We start from the raw sequence: 22,866 nt of genomic DNA on the forward strand, positions 1-22,866 counted from the left end.
TGGATGCAGGTCCTAGGGTGTCAACAATTAGAAAAATAAGTAACTTTGAAGCTTCTGGGTATCTCATGATAATCTTGTGACTCATTACAGAAAGTCCTACAGGAAATCAAGAAAATTTCCTGTTCCCCAATTTTTGCATTTAATATTTAAACTGACCTCTGACCTCAGCTCTCTAGAGCTTAAGGTGGATTCGCTTTTATATTTCTCAGTTCATAGTGTGCTGCGCCCTGGTGGCGTAGTAGTTACACGGGCTGTGATCCTAAGTCAGCAGTTGGAAACCACCACCGCTCAGTGGGAGAAAGCCTGGCTTTCTACTTAAGCGGAACAGTTCTTTCTGTCCGACAGGGTCGCTACGAGTCGGCATCCACTTAAGGAGGTTAACAGTTCTTGTTGTATACACTTCCTGACTTCATTCCTGAGAGTATCGTAGCCTCTATCATCATTTTTGTTGCGTTCAATCGTTTCCTCTTACGATGAAATTGTCTTAAGTTAAAGATGCGTATTGGGTAAGAAATTAGGCAACAATTGCGAAGATGGTGCGTGTGCGACCTAGGGACATGCTTAGGGGTTAAAAGCCAGTACTCCAGAATTACATCACCTACTTTCAAATCCCGACTGTCTCTAAAATGTTGTGCTTAATGGGTTCATCAAGATATTTGTGACCTCTTTGCCACTCCGTTTCTGTGACTTTAAAATAGTGCCACTCGGCAAATTTGTGGTCGGAACGGATGGGATGTGCGGGGCGGCGCTTACCCAGCGTGTGGCACAGCCTTTCGTGACTACCACCCCGCCTCCTGGTCTCCCGACGCGGCTTGCAGCTCCAGGTGCGCGGCGCAGGGACAGACAGCGCAGCCCGCACGTGCAGACCCGGCGCGGCTTTGTGCGCGTGCTCCGTTCTCCAGGACCGAGTTCAAACGCCCGCCCCTTGCGCGGAGGGGCGGGGACCGCCGGGCTCCACTTCCGTTTCCGGGGTAGTGTAGCAGCTTCCTTCCGGCAGCGTGATCCGGGTGCGCTGGGTCCGAGGCTGCGGGGCTGGAATGATCGGCTGCGCAGCGGGTAACCGGGCGGCGGGTCTGCGCCCTCCGGCCTCGGGAGGCGGCAGGGGTGGGCTTGGGCGTCCCGGGCGGGGCGGGCTCTACCTCGCAGCCAGTTTTAGGGCCACAGCGTTGTTACGAAGTCCGGACGCCGGCCCTGGGCCACACCAAGTGTCTTGCGGGCCCTCTGGCTGCGCCCACGGCCATCACCCTTCCCCAGAGGTTGGGGCTGGGGGCGGAAGTCAGGAGACGGGTCCTATTCCATTCTGGCCGCTGATGCCTTTAAAAGGCACATCCTTTCCCTGTGCAGCTGCCTGATGGGAGGATGGAGATGGTAGTCACAGCAGCTCCGAGCGCCTTCAGCACAGCATCGGGTTTTATTCGTGATAAACATCGTGGCTTTTCCCGAGCACAAAACTGCACACGTAGGGCCGACTCTTCTGCCTAGGTTATTGCGCATCGCACTCTTGCAAATCTGGTGAGAGTTACCGATTACCCCCTCAAGGGTTCGGATACATTTAAGTTGACTTGCAGTTTCTGGGTAGTGGAGTGGGTAAACGTTTTGCTGGTAGGTCATTCATTTTTAAGTGCGTGAATCTCGCCCCATATCAGAGGACGAGCGATTCCACGTTCAAACTCTCTGCCAGCAAGTCGATGTCGACTCAGCAACCCCGTAGGAGGGAGTAGAACTGCCCCCTGCGGTTTTCCTGCACTGCACATCTTCCCGGGAGTAGAAAGCGAGACCTTTCTGGGAAGGAGGCTGGTGATTTGGAACTGCCGGCCTAGAGTTGCCCAACTCCCAGGGCTCCTATACCTCGGATAGTCTCGGTAACGTTTCCCAACCATGCCATTGGGGAGGTGTGACTTACTTCCCATTTTACAGTAAGGAACGTGAGGATTAGGAGAATTAACTTGATTTCAGTCATTCAACCCTTGTATGGTGGTGAAGAATTCAAATCCTCTATCTACGACAACTCAAAACCACCCTGTGTTCTTAAGGATAGACAAGAAGACTAGATGCAGAAATGTATGTGAATGTGCTTAATTAGCTTCTATATTTAGATTGTGAACTGTTGTAGTTATGAGTTTGTCGATTAACAACATACATGACCCGCAGTTAAACTTTGCATGCTGTGGGAATACTTTTGTTTATTTTCCCATGGTATCTTCAAGTTTAATAATATTATTGCATTATACCTTCCTCTCTGCCCATATTTCATTCAATCTTTTTACTACTGAGTGCTTCATCAGGCGTCTTGACTGAATAGGGCTACATCAGTTATGTTTCCTTGTTCTTCCTGCCCCTCAAAGCAAAGCAAGTGTACTGTCGTTGGTAGTATGGTCGTGAGGTGATATGATTGGGCTGTATTTTTTGTTACTGCCCTTCCAGGGGATATTAGAAGTACATCAGCATGTCTGACATTCAAGAAGACACTAACCAACTCTTGGATATAAATCCTCTTGAGAACCAGAGGTTTATACAAGTGGCAGAACGTCACCACAGAAATGAGACTGAGCACCTCCAAGTCACTATTGGAGCCACCGTACCAACTGGCTTTGAGCAAACAGCTGCAGATGAAGTGAGAGAGAAACTGAGGTCATCATGCAAAATAAGCAAAGACCGGGGCAAGATATATTTCGACATTTCAGTGGAAAGTCTGGCTCAGGTTTGCATGTAACTTGATTTTAATAATTTTCTAAGTGGGTCCAATTTCCAATTCCTTGCTAGTTACAGAGTCCTTTCGGATGCCTGTGCTTTTCATTGCGTCAAATCAGGCAACTTAAAAATGGCGATTTATTTCATTTTCTGTTAGACACTAGTTTATAAGTTTGGCTAGTACTGATTTGGAGATTTGCTCTAGTTTCAGAAAGAATTCTGGAATTTCCCTGAGGATGAATTCACTAGAATCTTCCTGTGTGACTTCAGAAGAAATTCCAACTATCTGCCACACAGTTTTCAGTTGCGTGCTCTAGATCATAGGTTCCCAAAATGACTTGGCCTACCACCCCCTTTTAAAAAAAATGGGAAGGGGTAAAAATGAGGTGATACCAAGGGCTCAAGTAGAAAGAAAATGTTTTTAAAATGATGGCAACATATCTACAAATGTGCTTGATACAACGGATGTATGTATAGATCCTGATAAGAGCTGTCAAAAACCCCAATAAAATGATGGGGGGGGGGGAAGTATTCACCACCCCCTGGCAATGAACTGCATTTGTGTTACAGCCCACAGTCCAGGATAAAGTGTAGGTATCTGCTTTTGTAGTTACCCTCCATCTCCCACTTGGAAAACATGTTCTAGATTTTGGTGATAAAGCACAGTAGGAGAGTTTTGTTGTTTTCCATTGGTGTCAGAGAAATTCCTGCACGGAAGTCATGAAGCACCAAAGGTGAGGTGAAGTTTAGCCAACTGCCGTCCCATAATGAAAGCTGAAGTATCTCATTACCACATTAGCAATATGAGGGTAAGGACTGTGGAGAGTTTTTTTGTTATATATTTTTCACTTTTTACTATCATAGCTCTAGCTAAGGTATAGCAAGCACCCAGTAAATATTTGACATACACTGGTAAACAGTATTTTTCATTATTTTGTTACAAGTCCTTACCAGACCTGTGGAGATAGGCACTAACGGTGTTGTTATTCTCCGTAATTACCAGGCTTTAGGAAGAAGGAGCAAACTGTCGCTCGCTAGTCAGAAAGCTGGCCCTCGGCCCTGTTCTCTGAACCACGGCCAAAGGCGGTGTGCTCCATAGGACTGGGAGGGAAGCACGATGAAGCCCCCCCCTGCAACCCTCCTTGCCCCTGTGTTCAAGCTCCTCCCTGGCCTCCCCCATTCTGTGGGGAAAGCAGTTGGGTAGTCAAAGAGATGCAGACTGGCAGGGTTTTGTTTAAGTATCTTTTAGCTGCCTTATAACGTACTTCATTTGTAGATTTAAATGTTGAAAGTTGGTGCTTCTCAAAACTCAGAAATTTGATTTTTTTTTTTTCCTTTCTCAGGTTCATTGCTTGAGATCAGTTGATAACTTATTTGTGGTTGTTCAGGAGTTTAAAGATTACCAGTTCAAAGAAACGAAGGTGAGCGATCCCAAACCTGTCATCTTTCCCCAAAGAGATGATTTCCAGTTTTTAAATTCTGTCGTCAGCATTGTCCCTGCTTTGTCAGGGTACACAGTGCTGGGAAGCACTTACCATAAGATGCAGAGATTTGCTGACAATCCGTTCCAAGAGACATTTTTACAGATCATATTGAAAATCATCAAAACTTACACTAACACAAACTGTTGGATTTACTTTATGAAAGATTTAAACTTTAGATTAAAACTCTGCTGACGTATATAGTTCCAAAATAGAATTTCTTCCAGACTGTGAACCAAAGAGCAAGTGACAGTTTATGTCACCTACATATCACACTTTCAGCATTCCGCTTTTACCCCGCTTTCTTTTCCAATTTCAGTTTTTGAAATAAAGCCAAAGTCATAACGCAATACTCCTTCAATTAGAATGACAGCTTTGTCCCCAGCTTGCACTTAGCTTCTGATTCCCAGATACTCAGCTGCTGCCTCAGCTGAAGATTTAAGATAAATTGCAGTAAGATCTTCCTATTTTTTCCACAGTGCTTTTTTTGGTCAGGTTTTTCAGAGTCAAATGCTTAAACATGTTTTTGTATCTATTATATGACCTATTTTGGAAGTCACCTCTTCTTAAAAATCATAATGTAGTACCTAATTCTCAGTTGTTATTTATAGCCAACAGGTGACTTTCCAACCAAAACATTCATCAATCAGTCAGATAAACTGATAAGAGCCCATAGTCTAGAAAAGTACAACCATACCTCAAAGAATTCAGACTGAAAATGATTAAGACTCTTACTAACTAGAATTGCAGCACAGAACCCTTCTGACTGGATATTGGTGGTGTGAAGGGGCCCTGGTGGCATAGCTATGCGACGGGCTGCTCACCGCAAGGTCAGTAGTTCGAAACCACAAGCCATTCTGTGGGAGAAAGACGGCTGTCACTCCTATACAGAGTTTTAGTCACGGAAACTCACGGGGGCAGGTCTACCCTGTCCTATTGGGTCACTACAAGTCAGCAGTGACTCCGTGACAGTGAGTTTGCTTTATTAGTTGTGTGTGTACCTGGTGTTACTCTTTGCTTTAAAGACCTATCTGTTTAGCTAAAATTGACCATAGGGATAAAGTAATATTCATGAGAATACTGTGTGTTCCAAAACTCAAACCAAGCTTGCTGTTCTTCAGTTGAATTTCACTCATAGTAACTCTACAGGTCAGAGTAGAACTGCTCAGTAGGGTTGCTGAGACCCTTTCTTTACAAAGGAAGCAGACTGCCTCATCTTCCAAGGAGCAGCTGGTGGGCTCAGACAAACTTCTCAACAGTGCTCAACCCACTGTGCCAGTCTGCAATCTTACGAGCTGCTTAAGGCAGATGTTCAAATCTGAGCAAGGGAAAATAATCTATAGTCTTACCATAAGGAATCATCTAAGCTATGTTGCAGGTGAGACTCACTGACAGGGCAGGGTGGAACTGCCCTGGGAGTTTCCAAGACTGACTCTACAAGAGGAGCAGCTGGTGGTTTCAAACTGCCAACCTTGCAATTAGCCCAGTGTGTAACCTCTGCCAGTGCCTCTAATGACTGGACTTTGGTTGAATTTTCATTTGAATGGCTGTTGTGGCTACCGACAACTCGATTGGACAGTGTAGCTCTGGACACTTAGTGGTAGACTACTCTCCTTTAGTAGTGATCAACACAAAAGCCTCTGCCATGCACTTACCTTCTGGGAGGAGACGAAGCAGGAAAACCTACTTCAGTACGTGCCGGTGAAGGTGGACAAGCTGCCCTCTGGTTTCCCTGTTGTCACAAGGTAGGGGTCAGGGTCAGATAAAGCCTCGATGGTCCATCCTTCTTTACCTATTCAGACACAATCTATTTCTCCCACACACCCATGCTGGCTTCAATAATATGTTACAGTGATCACCCAGAATGTGCAAATAGTGCTCACAATTAAGGAGGTTATTAGAGAGATTAATAGTTTAGCACAGGGTAGAATCAGCCAAAAGTAAGGGTATTGTTCTGAGTCAGCAGCCATGACTCTTCCGCCGTTCTTGGGCCAAGTGGTCTCTTGGCCTTAACCCTCGTGGGCCAGGAAGCCAGCCTGCCTGTCACTGTCCCAACATCCCATAGGCTTGGACTAGATAAGAAGGTACCGTATCATCTTGGCCCTGCTCCTCTGGGTTTCCATTGCAATGGTCTGATGCAACTGGTCTCAGTGGCCTCTGCCACTCCAGAGGTCTTGAACATTCTCTTCCAAGGCCCTCTGGGTTTCTCTCCTCGGCTGCTGATTCCAAGCTGGCTCGTCCTTTCAGCCAGGGGCAGGGGTGCTAGAAACTGACCCAGCCTTTCTATTAGTGTCACGCGTGCCTTGTTTGCATGGTTCCACCCAGTCATTTGAACTCAGTCATTTGGTGGGTGGGATTTCCAGAACCTGAGTAGACAGACATATTAAGATATCTCATTCCACCACACCTAACTTCAAATTCAGAACAAAGCAACCCCCACCCCACCCTGCAGCCAAGACTGCTGCAGTCCAGTTTATTCCCACTGATGGGGCACCCCTGTGTGCACAGAACTGTGTGGGATTTTCAAGGCTATGAGTTTGGGGAAATAGATGATTAGACTTTTCGTCCAAGGTGTTTCTCAGTGGATTTGAACTCCCAAGTTAGTAGTTGAGCGCCTAACCATTTGTGCCACCCAGGGACTGCCTAACTTCAGGTCATGCTCCAGCAATAAGGCTTAGGAAGCCGCCTTTCAAAAAGCAGATACTCAGAGGAAGAGGATATGCCCTTTAAAATGCAAGTAAATGATGAGATAGGAGTGAGCAGCACAGAAATACTAAGTAACAAATGTGTTTCCGAGCAGAGGAAGAGAATGGAGAAAGGAAATTAGAAAGACGCAAGATTTTGATTGTGTTGCTCTTTAAAGAATTTGGATTTCTGTGTGCAGTGAAAAGCTATTGGAAGCGGGGCGTGGGGATGGAGGGGGAAAATGAGGACCTGGTGACAAGGGCTTAAGTGAAGAGCAAATGTTTTGAGAATGACAAGGGCAATCAATGTACAGATGTCTTTACACAATTGATGTATGTATGGATTGTGATAGGAGTTGTATGAGCCCCTAATAAAATGATTTAAAAAAAAGAAAATATATTGATTTGTGAAAATAGAAATATTGGCATAGGTATATATATTTATCTAGCAATAAATTGAACAAGTGAAGGGGACAGGAAAGAAAAGCTACTTGAAGGTTTTAAGCCATGTAGGGGCATGGTTGGATATATATTTTTTTTAAATCACGATACTATTCAGAAATGGAATGAGTAGATTTGCTGATCCTTTATAACATTTTTAGTTTTAAATAACAGTTCATTTTATACTCAGCACAAAATTTCAAAAATACAAAAATAAACTTAGTCAGTGAGAAGTAAACCTTCATCCTCCATCCATCCATCATCTCCTTCCCACTCTGCTAATGGTTTCTTTCTGCTTGAATTTTTTTGGTCTGCCATTTTTAGGTCATCCTTTGGTCTACCATTCTGTTGGTTTTTCAGCGGCTTAATTTGTAATCCCCCCTTAATTGTGAGTCTTATTTGTGTGTTCTGTGTGGCCACTGTAACAAATTACTGTAGCTCCCTAATCTGTGTTTTGTCTTAATTAGTATTTTCTTCTTGATCTCTAGGTTCTAATATTCATTGGAATGGCTACACAGAACTCGGGGGTGGGGAGGAGGGAGTGATCCTTTAAAGCAGCAGTTCTCAACCTGTGGGTCGTGACCCTTTGTGGGGCGTCAAACTACCCTTACACAGGGGTTGCCCAATTCATAACAGTAGCAAAATTACAGTGATGAAGTAGCAACGAAAGTAATTTGACGGTTGAGGGGGTCACCACAACATGCAGAACTGTATGAAAGGGTCGCAGCATTAGGAAGGTTGAGAACCACTGCTTTAAAGGGTTTATTAAGGAAATTAACAGGTTATAATGCCATTGAGAAATGCGTAAAGTTGATTTGTTTCTCAGGACCTGTTACAGAGTTCTTACAGGTCCAGTAATAAATGCCCCAAAGGGCATATGACTCCACTGTGAAGCCCAGCCCTAAGTCGTCCAGCTCTGTTGGTCGGCAAACTCAGTGCCCTGCATGAAGTGCCCAGAGGCACCTCACTCCACAAGCCTCAGCCTGAAGCACTCGGCTCAACTTCCCCTATTAAGTGCCTAGAGACACCCCACTCCACAAGCCAGTCTCCTGCACAAAAGAACTCAATTTTACTTGCTCAGTGGGTTGGGAAACTCACCGCTCTTGCATGCTCCAGCTCCTGGCTCTGCTGCTCCTCGGATGGTAGAGCTGTCTCTGGACCCAGGAGGTTCGCTGCGCAGGGATCTAAGGTCCAGAGAACATGCTTCACTCCAGCTCTTTTTCCTAGTGATGAGATTTCTCCCTTCCTGCTTCTCTGAGGGCTCATCGTATGCACAGCAGGATGGCACGCCAAGGAATCCTGTTTGTAATCACGCACATGTGAATCCTATCAGTCTCTTCCCCCACTGTCAGACTCGACCCACGCAGGTAGAGGTCATTTAGGGAGCTTGAAGAGTGCCTAGAAAAACCAAGATCAATAATCCATTGCCCTTGTAAGTGAGGTCCTCAGTTCCTAGTGTGTAGGTGTTACGTCATTTACTCATTTGCGCTGCATTCTCACCACGCCCACCATGATGATTCTGTTCTTTATAGGAAGAAGTGCTAAAGGATTTTGAAGAATTGGCTCAGAACCTCCCATGGTCAGACCCCATGAAAGTATGGAAGATGAACACCAGTTTCAAGAAGAAAAAAACAAAGTGCAAAAAAATAAATCCAAATTCAAGTAAAGATAAGATTAATAAAGAACAAGGAGGAAAAAGAGCTGAGAGAGATGTTAAAAAAGAATTCATGAGTAATTCGTGGGATTCAAATATTTTAGACTATTATGAAAATCCAGCTATTAAGGAGGAGATATCAACATTAGTAGGTGACGATTTGGCATCTTCCAAAGAAGATGAGACTGAAGACAGCTGCAAAGGAGAAACTGACCTTCAGGTGCTCAAGTTTAGAGTCACGTGCAACAGGGCAGGGGAGAAACACTGCTTCACCTCGAATGAGGCTGCGAGAGACTTTGGAGGCGCTGTCCAAGAGTATTTTAAGTGGAAGGCTGACATGACCAAGTTCGATGTGGAGGTAGGTTCAGACTGCTGTGGTCTCAGCTGAAATGAGGTAAGGAATGCATTTACAATCTTTGGGACGCCACCTGGTATAGTAAAACCAGGGCGAGCTAGAGCCCACTGTACCTGGTGCCGGCTTTCTGGGTCAGTGGAGAACGTTTGTCCCTACTCTGGTTGGTTGTGTTGCACACAGCTGCTGGATTTCGATGGCTTTACAGTGGACGGAGGGGAGGCTATAAGGACTCAGTGTTCAAATGTTGAGCCTAGTCCCATTTACCGCATTGCAAGGACACTTACATTGTAAACTTGGAGATTTTTCAAAGTTACTTTGTAATTTTATGTTTTTGGTTGTAGAATGATAAAGTAGAGAATTTTAAAAATATACGTTGCCCTCAGGTCAGGACGTCAGTGCAGATGTTCCCGAGGCTAGCTGGCCCCTTCCTTCAGTGCTAGTTGATTTCAAAGCCCAGACTCTAGCTCCCAGTGCCCGATTCACGTGTTTACTCTCCTTGGTCTCAGCGCTATGCTCCACAGGTGATTCACCGATGGGCAGGATGAACCAGAATCTCCATCCCTGATAGAAGGCCCCTAGCAGATGGCATTTTGACCAAGAAGTGATTTTCTGTTGCTTTGAGGACTCTTGCATCTGGAGCAAGTCCCTTATTGGTGCCCCCCACACTGATACTAGCTTTTCTCATTGCTGCTGAGAGAATGAGCAGACTAACTGGGTAACTGGAATAGGGGCTTGGAGCACAGAGTCTGGAGCGGTCCTCCTGGTTCTGAGCCCAGCTGTCCCACATAAGACCTGTATGACACTGGATAATTGCTTCATCTACCCAGAGGGGATGATCAGAGGCCCTGGCTCCGAGGTGTGACTGAAATGAGGCCACAAATGCCGAGTGTGGAACAGATCCTGGCACTCGGGAAGACGTATCATCATCAGCTGCTGTGAGCATGAAGAGGAGGAAACGGAAGTGGTTTTATTTTAAATAGAAGATTGAGGAACATATTTGAACTCGAATAGCTTAAATTCAGTATTCTGTGCGTCGGGGGCTAAGAAACTCGGATTCCACAGGCTGGACGAGTGGAACAAAGCCACAGCGCAAGCGTGGCGCCGCGCTGGTGGATGTAGGAGCGCATCCTTGGAAGTTACTGTGCCGGTAGTGTCTGGCTGCAGTTTCCTATTTGAAATGCTTTCCGAGAGTGCATGTGAAACCCCAGCCTTTGCATTTGAAGATCTTTGAGAAAGCTAGTTACGGCTAACTTAAAAACAGTGAATGAAACATTCAAATCAATATCAGGGCTTGGGAGGTTGCAAATCTTTTAGTATAAACTGCGTGGATCATTTAGATCAATCAAGTTTGAAAAATGGCCAACCTAACTGATGGTACTATGACATTAATGATTACACGTGGGGTGGGGAGGCGTGACCGGGGAGGGCCATAGAAGGCCCTGAGTGGGTGTTTGGAATGTTCTTCAGTTTGGATGGTGGTTCCACAAGTACATATACTGTATGTACTCGAGTATCAGCCGACCCAAATATCAGCCGAGGCACCTAATTTTACCACGAAAATGGCATGAAAAATGTGCTGGAAAATGGCTTATACACGAGTACTTATGGGTGTGTGTGTGTGTGTGTGTGTGTCTGTGTAAACTTACCTAGGTGTACACTTAAGATTTGTATACATTTCTCTATGCAAAGTATAACCTCAATAAGTCAAAATATGAAGGGGTTTCAAAATTGGTGGGAAAACCCATCTTGTAATTCCATTTTTCCACAAACCTTTTGAAGCTCCCTCATAAACATGCCTCTCGTTTGAAAATGTTTAAGTGCTATTTGAATAACCCTGAAGTCATTTTTTGTCTGTCTTGTGTAACCCTATGGAAGGTCCTTTTGAATATTCACGATAATGAGGTTATTGTGGGCATTGCATTGACAGAAGAGAGTCTCCACCGAAGAAATATTACCCATTTTGGACCCACAACTCTTAGATCTACTCTTGCACATGGCATGCTCAGGTACGAAGATGGACTTGTCGCTCAGGTTGAACCGTGGCTTGAACATTCTCTTCAAGATGCGGGCTTTTTAATGAGGTTCCGTGTGGAAACTGGGGGCTCTGCTGGGGTAGTGGCTAGGCAAACGTGGCAGCACCTGAGTGCCTAAGCATTGCTCCTTACGTTCCATCATAAAGACTAAAACCCATGGCCATGAGTTGATTCCACAAATAGTCGTACAGCACCTCTGATCCTGGCTCTTAGTGTGTATTCATTCACGAGTCATTTCATGTTTTCTTCTCAGCTTCCTAACCTGTAAAAGAAGAATCTAAGCTCCCTATGTGGATTTAATTGTGTCTCCACAAATAAGTGGTTTAAGTACTAACCTCTATAACTGGGGTTAAGTCCTAACCCCTATAATTCTATTTGGGCATGGGTTTTCTTTATTTAATGAGACTATATTACTATATCTGGAGCCAGACTCTTGAAATATAAAAGAGATTAAACAATCAAGCAAAAAAAGCAAAAACTTGGCCAGAGACAGCAAGTCACAAGATCTCAAGGTAGAAGCTAACAGAAACAGACTTTCCTTTAGGGCAAAAGAGGGAGAGGGCCAGAGCCCTCGAACCAGCATCCTGGATTTAGACTAATAGCTTTCCAATTTGTGAGAAAATAAAAATTTGTTATTTAAAGACATGGACTGGTGGTAGTCCTGTGTAGGAGCACTAGGTGAGGTAAAACTCTCTCAGTAATAATTCCCACAAAGAGCGTAAATCAAGGCCAAGCAGATGCTAAGAAACTCCAGCAGTTACTATTAATACATGAAGAAGTTTATTTATTCTTGAAAAAGATTTTATTGAGGGCTCTTGCAACTCTTGTAACAATCCATACATCAATTGAATCAGGCATGTTTGTACATATGTTGCCATCATTATTTTCTAGATATTTACTTTCTATTGAGCCCTTGGTGTCAGTTTTTCCCCACCCCTCAAGAAATTTATTTTGAAAATTAATCATGGATACTTAATTGACAGTAAGCTTATATTGCTGTCTTATTTGCGGCACGTTTGAGCTTTCTCTTGTAACCAAACCAAACTGCCGTCAAGGCTTGTCCCTTAGCTGGGACCGTGTGGGGTAGAACTCCCCTAGTGGCTTTCTGAGACTGTCAGTTTCACAGGAGTGCAAAGCCTCGTACTTCTCCTGCGGCGTGGCCAGTGGTTTTGACTTTGTGGCTAGAAGCCCAGTGCTTAACCCACGGCACCACCAGGGCTCCCTCACTTTTCATGTAACAAACAATACAGGTTAATGTACAAGAAAAAACTGTTTTCTAAAGACATGTTTGTAAGTGCACTTTAAAAGGTCTAGAATAATGTAAGCTAAAATCCTATCTAGGGAGTGGGATTTCAGAACACGTCTGGAAGATACTGCTTTTGGTCATATGAGTGACTTTTTCCCCCCAAATACTAGAATATAGCATTAACAATCAGGTAGAAGTCCCTTAAAAATAAATGTAGATTTGGTTTCCTTCTTGCTAGCCTGAGAGGGCCTTGCTCTTGCTGCTGCAGGCTCGGTCTTCACACTGGCGCTGGCGCTCGGTCTTCACACTGTTCTTTCCTTCTCTCCCAGGCTCTGTGCTCCTCGGCCTGCTGATGTAGTAGTGGATCCAATGTGTGGGACAGGGGCAATACCAATAGAGGTAATAAGTGATCTTTGATTTTTAGATAGCAAGTGATGTATCAGGAACTGTCTAAATCTAATGTGCACATAAAGCATAATGAAATTACAAAGATTGAATCAATGACCCAAGAGTTTTGAAAAAATTAATAATAGTAAACGATAACATTCTGTAAACGAAGTAAATACTTATTATAAAATAGCCAAGTGGCAAAGAACTAGATTGTTAGTACTATCTATCTATTCATTAATAACAGAGGAGACAGAATTACAAAGTGGTGACTCCTTATCCATCACAAGCAAGCTGGTAGACTTACCTGGAAGGGAAACAGTTAAAGACATATGTATAAGCTGGAAGAAAGCCAATTCATAACATGAAATCATGCTTAATCCACTTAGATTCTTAGAGGAGTTAAGTAAAAAGGGAAAACCCCTAGACATTATGTAGTAGTAATACTATAGGGAAATCTAACAAAGTTACATACTAAATGCTCTTCAAAACTAACAGTGACATTGAAAGGACTCATAAAAGATGCCTAAACACAAAGCCAGAAAAGGAAAGACAGTTTCTAAGCTAAAAACATGTAGCACCTACCAGATGACAACATCTGTGCATTGATAAACGAGCTGGAAAAGGGGATCCCCAGTAAAAATTCCTTAAGTTTGTAAAAACGTGTTCAGTTCTCCCATATAATGTACTTAAAGCCATGGAAATAAATTGCAGAGAGATTCCGTAAGTGGATAGGAACTGGAAAGATGCAAGCCATGAAAGGGAAAGTAACCCGAAATGTGATTTGGCAACGACACCCATGATCCGGAGTTACCACCCAAGAAGGAAGTGATAGCAGACCGCAAGACTACTGGTCCCTGCTAAATCAGTTACTCTGGCTAAAGAAATCCACGTGTTGTGATAAAAAAGAATTATAAGATAAAAGCAGATTGTTTGTTTGTTCTATTCACAAAGGAAAAGCTCCAGTCCATCTTTTAATTTTTTTTAAAGTTCCTGACATTACAGAACTAGAATGAAATGTATTAATAGTGCACTCTTACATATCCATAACAAACAGGAAAAAAAAATTCATGAGCCAAAAAACAGGAGAAGCTTCTACAACTAAGTATGGGTTTCAGCATTAACAGCTGAATAGAGAAAGGAATTAAAATGCTTTAATTAAAATATCACAAGTGGATGATAAAGTATAGAAACTGAAAATTTACAGACTATTTAAAATCTGGAATTGCTGACTGTTGAGAAAGTACACAGATGGATCCTGGGTGGTGGATGAGTCTGCATGGTTCTAGCTGCTCCCCATGCCACCTGTCTCCAAGGAACGCCTGGCATTGATTAGACATTGAGTCAGGCTAATGCTGGCAGTAGATCCAGTGATGGTAGCCTGCCTATCAGTAGATCCTTCCACTGGGTGTGCAATTTTGATCTGCGCCCCAGACATCTGACGGATCTCATTGATTTTGTCGCCTTGATGCCCAATTTTGTAGCCATCAAATCATTTGGAATGGTGAGTGCATGAGAAGTTGCCTGAGCAGACGCATCCAAACCTGCCCAAAAACCTTTCTCCTCTGGAGAGCTGGATTCAATGCCACTGAATCCGGCGTTGCCAGGCGTCATAGGAAAGTCAGACTGTTGCATTGCCAACTGGTGCAGCTTGGTCAAATCTGGCTGGGGAATGGCATACTGTCCCCGAATGGTAAGACCTCTAGAGGTGGTCCCTCCAGGTCAGGGTTGAGGCACATGGACGGGATGGTGTGGGGAAAGCTCGCACTGTGCTGCCTGTGCTGTACCTGTCCTGACCACCTGCAAGGATGACTGGCCACCTGGATGGCTTGGGCCAGTACAGGATGATCACGACCTCCAGGGGCGACTCCAACATGACCACACACTCCATGATGGATGGCGGACAGCTAGCAATAGTGATGGCCTGCTCAGTTGAGTTGGGAAGCATATCTCCAGCCACCTGGACCTCAGTCCCTGAACTCTCAAATTTCTTCGATTTTGCAACCACCTTTCCCAATGAGAGCCACACTGACTAGCAGGGACCACCAGTCTCAGGGTGCCTGGGGAGTCCACTTTTCATAGAGTTGCTGATACCCTCCTTCTAGTTTGGCAATGATCACAGCAAAGGCTTTAAAGATGTCATTAGTGGGTACAGCCAAAGTGATAATTCTCTCAGGACAATTTTCTTTAGATGTTGATACGTGCACAACTCTTTGCGCATCTTAACCGATTCTCCTTTCCTTCTGATGATACTGCCACTTCCTTTCCATGTACAAGTAGCCAGATGATGAAAGTGACATTATGCACCTTCATTCACACCGGTCTCCATGTCGAGCAGTGTTCTGGGGAGCTGGACTTTGAGTGGTCACATCTTTGGTCACTGGTTGTGGTGAAAGCCAAAGACTGCAGGCGAGAGGCAACTGCAGATTATTTTCCTAGTCTAGCTTTGAACCATGTCTGAAATAGCAAATAATGACACGACCTGTCAAGAAAGACTCAACAGAGCTAGAATGAGGTCAGAAACAGGCTCCAGAAATGACAGTTTGAAACGGTTCCATATAAGGATAGGTATGAAGATGCCAATGTGGAAAACCCTAAGTGATGGATGATCAAAATGAGAGGTATTCAGAGTGCATATTACAAATTTGATCACCCAAGCATAAAATATATGATCTAGAATAGTCCCTTAAAATGTGGACATAGTTTAAAACTCATTACTTCCCAAGGCTGAAAATCAAGAACATGTTTTTTTTTTTTTAAAAGTTGGAAACTCAGTATCTCTTGAGAGGCTTTCATTAAATTCTTCCTCCCTTTTCCAGACCTCCTCTCCCTTAGTGCTGGATAATTCAACATCCCTTTTGTTTGAAAGTCACTTCTGTAAGATTATTAGTAAATACAAAGTACTGTATTCATAGATTAGCAGTGTGGTACTGTTTGCTGTTCACTACTTAGCCTGAAGCAGAAGCTGGAACCTTTTTCTGCTCTTTGTAAGAAACCTGTTAATCTGCTTAGAACATTGTTCTGGCCTAGGAAGCTATGTTACCCCACTTTGTGAGCAGTTGCCAAAACATTTTTAATTTAAAATTGCAAAATCCTATCAGGGATATGGTAATTAGCATTCCAGAGTTTATACAACTACCCAAAGTAAATTGCTTTTTATTTTAAAATTGTCCACGATTTCATATATCAGAATAAATACATTTGCTGATAACTTCAAAGGGTGTAGGTTTGGACGATTGGAGTTGATGTTTTTCCAAACCACACATATTCTGCAACTAAATGAATGTGCCAAACACGGCTGGGTGAGAGACTCAGTGGAACACACCAGCCTTGATTCCCCAGCCTTGCAAGAGGGCAGGAAAGCATGGAAAGAACAGATGCAGTAGTTGACATAGGAACAGGGAGCTTTGGGAGGGTAAATGGGAGAAGGCGTAAATAAGCATTTGGGGTTGATGTCAGAGGGTGTGATATTTGAGCTGGGCCTTAAAGGATGAATAAGAGTTTGGCAAGCAAATGACATTTCAAGAAATGTTCTGCCACTTCTGAAAGCATTGAATTATCTTGTCTATTGATAATTAACTGAAATGAACCACCCTTAATCATTGTTTGCAACTTTTGTTGTAATATGCACTTCTTATCTTTCAGGGAGCTACTGAGTGGTCTAACTGTCATCATATTGCTGGTGACAATAATCCATTGGCTGTGAATAGAACAGCAAATAACATCGAGTCTCTACTGAACAAAAACCAAATTCAAGAAAGGTAAAAATCTCAAGAGACTGGCCCATCTCTTAGAATCCCTTTTTTTTTTTTTACAGAATTCCTTTTAATGTTGAGTTTATCACTAGTGCCAAATGCACCGTGGCTTCTTTTTTAACCTAAATGAAAATATTAAGTTTCCACTTAAATTTTACACAGCTTAAACTTCCACTTATGAATTAGGTGCAGGTTTGTAGAGCAAATCGTTTTCCATTCAATGTTTCATACATTTTGTTTCATGTCATTGTTTATAGTCCCCATAACAGAATATCACTCCCACCTCCTCCCCTTCCTCTTTCCCATTTCTATCCCTTCTCCTTTCCCAACCCATCTGAATTTTTATCTTTGGATAAATGTCCCCCTTTTGATCTCAGAAGGTTCCTATTCAAAATGTGTATTCTGAAGAACGCGTGCCTCCCTGTCACTAATGGTCTTCTTAGAAATCTGGCATGGGGTGTAGCATTGGGCTGCTAACCACAGCTTGGCAGCTAGGCCAGGGGAGAAAGCTCAGGCTGTCTGCTCTGGCTAAGATTTACAGTCTTGGAAACCTTATGGAACAGTCTAGGATGGGTTAGAATTGGTAGGGGGGCGTTGGCCAGAACATCGAGCCTGGAAGATTGGTTCATATCCCAGCCTCCAGAGTGACTGGGACCATTGTCAGGGGCTTCCACCAGTCTGCACTTGCTTCAAGCCTTGTCCGTTTTATGTTGTTTTGCTCCACATTCTTAGATCTCTCCAGAACATGCTAATGGGATCCCTTTCAAAGGAGTTCTCACTTGTAGCCTGCCACCTTCTAGTTCTAATCGCTAGGGCCTTTGAGGCTAATGTTTGCCTAACTTCATTTTTTTTCCCCTATGACCTTGATTTCTTCATTCTTTTTCATCCAGTTACACTTTAGATGGCCACTCATGAGCTTTTGAGACTCCACTATCCATTACAGTAGGGTATGTAGATTGTCCTGTCACTTGACCTTGGTGTCCCAACTGGTCCTGGGCCCCAGGACTCATTCCCTCAAGGTGTCTGGTCATGTCTAAGAAGTCTTCATGCTTTGTAGCCTGTATGTTCCACTACATTCAGGAATCTATTTGCAGCAAAGGGAAATATACTTGTAGAAAGTCTTTCCGTGTACATTTTCAGCTTGTCCTCTCATACCTCCTGTTTCTGTCTGTGTGTGCTTTCTGAACACTGCTAAGAGGACCATGGGTGTGCAGTTTTACTCTTGTCAGGGCTTATTTTTTGAGGATACATACCAAGCAGGATTGCTGGGTCATGAGTTGATTTCCAATTGCTGGGTCATGAGTTGATTTCCAACTTTTGGAGGACGCACCATACACTTTCCACCTTGCTTGCATCAGTTCAGTCATGAGAGCTCCGATCTCTGTACCCTCACCAGGGCTTGCTGTTTTTCTCACCTTGACTTGATTCGTATCTCTAATGATTATTTTTGGTGGGGGTGGGGGGTGATGGGGGGGTTTCTAGGTTTGTTTGCTGCTTGCATGTCTTCCTTGGTGAAGTGTCTTATTTTTGGCTCTGCCCATGTTTAATTGGATGGTTTGTCTTTCTTGTTGGTGTGTTGAAATACATAACTTTTAGAGATTAGCCCCATTTTTTATGTCTGCCTTTGCTTTTTTTAAACTCCAGCTGTGGGCTATCATTTTGCTCTTTTTTGAAATCTTTTGATGAATTTCTAATTTTTGTAGGCGGTCTTAGTCATCTAGTTTGTCTTCTGCTGTTTTAAGGCCAGAGCTTAGACACCTGGAAACTCTGATAATGTGGGGTACCACCCCCCACAATCAAAGGGGTCCAAGGGACGGTTGTGTAATTGAGGGGTAAAATGAAAGAGACATCAGACAAGAATACAATTCCTTCCCTCTGGGATGGCCAAGTAGGTGCAGCTAGAGCAAAGAGCAAATATATTTCCATTCACGGCTTATGCACACTTAGGGACGTGAGATAGGAGGGGAATGAGCTAGAGGTGTACACGCAGTAGGTAGGGGAGGCACTAGGGGCATACATGTGACAAGATGAGTGGAGTGAAGATGGCGCCCTAACCTTGATTTTCCTTGACCTTGTCTTTGGACTCTCCAATCCACTATCCTTATCAAAAGGGAGTGGGTCCACCTAGGCTAGGACAGTCTGATTGCCCTAGATGGCTGATAACCCTCAGGCAGATAACCTTTAAACCCTTGACATCTAAGTGTACAGCCACTTACCTTGTATTAGCAAGCAGTGTTTTAGGTTTGGCCTGTTATATGGGGGATATCCTGGGAAATAACCTTTCTGTACCCCACGTCTTCTAATTCACTAGGTTGGGTTGGACCCAAGAAGGTATTTCTAGCAAGCTCCTAGGTGAGGCTTATGCTATGGGACTGTGGATCGCATACTGAGTGAGGGAATTCTTTTTTTAGACACAAGCGGTTGGAACGGTTTGGTTTGTAATTTTGTATTACACTGTGATGAAATGAATCTTTATAAGTTTTATTTACCTAAGCTGCTCTCTGAGGCTTATTATACGGTCTTTTTTCTTGTGTTCCCTTTGAAATTTGGTAAACATTTTTAGAGTATTTCATTTGTTCACAGCCTCTGTGAACCTTTTGTCTATTCAGCCTGTATTCAGTGAAAATTTCCTTTGAGTTTTGAACATTTTGTGGCTTACATAATTTGTTGTGTTGCAGTTATTGGTACTTAACAGTGGCAATGTTAATGTGTGCTTTTAAAAGCAACTGTAATGTTTAAGGAACTCTGTTCAGCACCTAGGGTGCCACCAGCATGTCGGAGGGGAAAGGTGAAACTTTCCGCTCCCACAAATATGTACAGCTTTGGAAACCTTTGGGAGCAATTCAGCCCTGTCCCACAGCGTCACCCTGAGTCAGAATCGACTCCATGGCAGTTGGTTGGTTTTGGTTTGGCCCTTTATTGCATCATCTGGATTCCTTATTAAATACGTACTTAACATTTAATTTCTGCGCCTTTTGTGTTCTAATCTCAAAATAAGTCCTCGTCTATTTGCTAGTTGTACATTTCTGTAGACTTGCTGCTTTCAAGTGTGTCATCTTGCAGTCTTCTCAGTGTTCATTCTTATTTGCCCCAAGAAGCTTTCACTGGTAATGTCTTACCTCTCAGAGATATAATTTACTGCTTCCTTTGGAGCCGATAATCTCATTTATCCAGCTGTGAAACCTACAGCCCTCTGGAGCAGTGGGGCTTGAACACAGATCTTGTGAGTCAGCAGTCCCACATTTATCCCACAGCACCACCAGGGCCCGTTTGAGCTTCAGGAATCCTATGCATTACAATTGACTCAGCAATAGCAGGGTTTATGTTGTTGCTGTGTTCATGTGTATTGTGAGACACGTCATTGATGAAAATCAATCTTCGCCTTTGTTTAAATGTGTCACTCTTAAAGTTTTCCCATGTCAGCCATTACCAGTTTTATCTTTTAGAATTGTTCCTATTCATGTTATTGAAGTTGTCACTGGTTTTTACTGTATAAATATCTTCAGGAAGCCCGCCCCCCCCCCCACCATTTCATACTCCTGAAGACACTGAAGCACTTTGCTCTGTTCCCACAGTAAACCATCCTGGGGTCTGCCCATAGATGCTCTTCAATGGGATGTTTGCAATCTGCCACTAAGAACGGGCTCTGTGGATATTATTGTAACTGACATGCCATTTGGAAAAAGGTAGTAATTGATTTTAAAACTAAGTTTTACTCTTAACTGTTATACCGATTTGTATTTTGAATCTCAACATTGTCATTTTTCAGACTTCTTTGGGCATGCTTTTCACTTATGAATTTAAACAGTATGATTCACCCATTTTGTTTCTTCTTTTCATAACTCACGAATATCTTATATAACTACATTTTAAGGATAACTAAGAGTTTCATTTTAAAATTATGAATCTGTAATTCACTTTCTAACCTTGGCTTAGTAAAATTTGCTTTTCATTCTAGTTCCCAAGATTAATGATTTTTGAGAATATGTTTATACAACTTGCATACATTCACTAAGAAAATGAGGTTGCAAACTATTATGGTTGTGGTTACATGTTGGGCTGCTAGTCAGCAGTTCAAAACCATCAGCTGCTCCTCAGAAGATGGAGCTTTCTACTTCCATGCAAGGTTACAAGATGGGGCTTTCTACTGCCATAGAAAATTAGTCTTGGAAACCCACAGGGGCAGTTCTATCCTGTCCTGTAGGGTCGCCATGAATTGTGCTCTTGATGGCATGATTTTTTTTAATCCGTAATTGAAAAATACCAAGCAATGTACGATCACTCAGTTCATTGACATGTAATCATCAAAACCTATAGCTTCTATAGCTATTTTCATGCCTCAGGATACATAAGATAACTTATTGCAATGAAAAAATTAATGAAAAAAATTATTGCAATGAAAAAATTAATTTCGTATTTCTCTTCAACAATTAAGTGCTGGAATCATGCCTTTTTATAGGATGGGCTCCAAGAGGAGAAACTGGAACCTTTATCCTGCTGGTCTACGAGAGATGGGCCGAGTGTGTAGACCTGGGACGGGACGAGCTGTACTACTCACTCAGGACAAGAAATGCTTCACGAAGGTGCTGTACAGTAGCTCAAGTTTAGCCAGTGGCAACTTCAGGTTGTTCCGAAGGAGAAATTGGGATCTTGGATTGCCGTTTCCTTTTCTATTAATGTTTCTTCAGGGGGCCCTGGGGGCATAGTGGTTACAAGTTGGGCTGCGAGAAAAAGAGGCTTTCTACTGTGGTAGTTTCGGGAACCCACGGGGGCAGGTCCACCCTGTCAAAGAGGATTTCTATGAGTTGGCATTGACTTGATGGCAGTGAATGAGAGGTTCTGCTGAATGTTTCTACCTGGTCGGTTTAATAGATTGTTACCCTAATTACCTTGTTCTTTTTGTGTGCACACAGGCCTTATCTGGACTGGGACACATGTGGCGCAAGGTGCATACTGTCTGGGTGAACATAGGGGGTCTTCATGCTGCAGTTTATCTTCTCAAGCGTACCCAGCAGGCTTTTGATCATCCTTCAGGACAAGATGAATAAAGGGAACCCCTTGGTAAAGCAAAGAGTAGAGATGACAAATGACACCCATCCTTCCCAACCCTGGAAACGGTGACAAGGGGCCAGGTGTGCGCGGGAGCAGTGACTAGTAGTAACAAATGCAGTTCATGATGAGGTTATTTCATTTAAAGCTCTTCGCCCTGCTTAGCAAAAATTACACGTGTAATGTGATAGAACTGGAAATAGTCTTAAGAGAAAGCAGAGCTTGTTTTTCAAAGAGTAGCTGAGCAATTAATGTTTTTTAAAGCCCAGTGAAAAGGCTTTGGGATTTGGATTTAGAACTGCACACACGCACATGCAGGATGGTGCTGCACCCTGTCTGTGTGTAATAAAGCTACTTTGGCTTACAGGCAGAGATCACGCCAGACAGGGTCATTGATATGGCTTTGCTTTTCACGGTTATCATTACATGAGCCTCAAACAATGAAATTGGTGACCAGTATTTCCCCTATGACAAGATCAACACTCAAGACTTTTAGGAACTTTTACCATCGGCCTTAAAAATTAAAATATGCATGATATTCATATCAATACATGGAACTGAAATATAGATTACCAAGGAAATTACAAAGATTGCTGAGTAGTTGAATAGAACAGTCCTTTTTGTACATAGAGGTGTGGGACCAACAAGCCAAATTTAAAATAAACTTTTTTTTCTGTACACAAAGGTGTTATTTCAAAGTATTTTTATCCGTTTCTTAAAAAGCACGAGAATAGATGTGCGTGATGAGAAGCCTAAATTTGGGGTCATGTACTGTTCACATTTGCTAGTCCTGGCACGGCCCAACCTGAAAGCCCTTGCTCAGTGTGGTGTGGAACATGCAATGACCTGTAATAGGGGCTCCCTGGGCTAACCGGTTGGGTTGGGTTTAGTTTCATGTATTGTCTGTGTTGAATTCTTTGGCATTCCATTTATTTTGGAGTTCTTGATTACAAAGCTTACATTCCATGTTGTGTTAGTAATTATAAAGTATTACTACTCACATTACCCTTTGATACCTTACATTTAGAATTTCCTTTAAAAGAAGATTCAGAAACCTAGGATAATCCATACACCCTAAAAAAATAATTTT

The 22,866-nt window shown here is 43.1% G+C and overlaps 1 protein-coding gene and 1 pseudogene across 1 annotated transcript; one reads left to right on the forward strand and one right to left on the reverse strand.

The window, feature by feature from the left end:
- Positions 1-968: 968 nt before the first annotated feature.
- THUMPD3 (THUMP domain 3 tRNA guanosine methyltransferase) lies at positions 969-22,678 on the forward strand. The gene is made up of 10 exons (XM_075550413.1): positions 969-1,056; positions 2,425-2,701; positions 4,035-4,112; positions 8,830-9,309; positions 11,182-11,312; positions 12,915-12,984; positions 16,618-16,733; positions 20,303-20,413; positions 21,187-21,310; positions 21,641-22,678. Exons 2-10 carry the CDS (start codon positions 2,447-2,449, stop codon positions 21,773-21,775), a joined length of 1,500 nt encoding a protein of 499 aa, XP_075406528.1. The 5' UTR covers positions 969-1,056; positions 2,425-2,446; the 3' UTR covers positions 21,776-22,678.
- LOC142448438 (poly(rC)-binding protein 2 pseudogene) lies at positions 12,219-20,220 on the reverse strand (annotated as a pseudogene).
- Positions 22,679-22,866: the final 188 nt, after the last annotated feature.

The sequence above is a fragment of the Tenrec ecaudatus genome, chromosome 5, assembly GCF_050624435.1.
Source record: "Tenrec ecaudatus isolate mTenEca1 chromosome 5, mTenEca1.hap1, whole genome shotgun sequence".
Taxonomy (NCBI): Eukaryota; Metazoa; Chordata; class Mammalia; order Afrosoricida; family Tenrecidae; genus Tenrec; species Tenrec ecaudatus.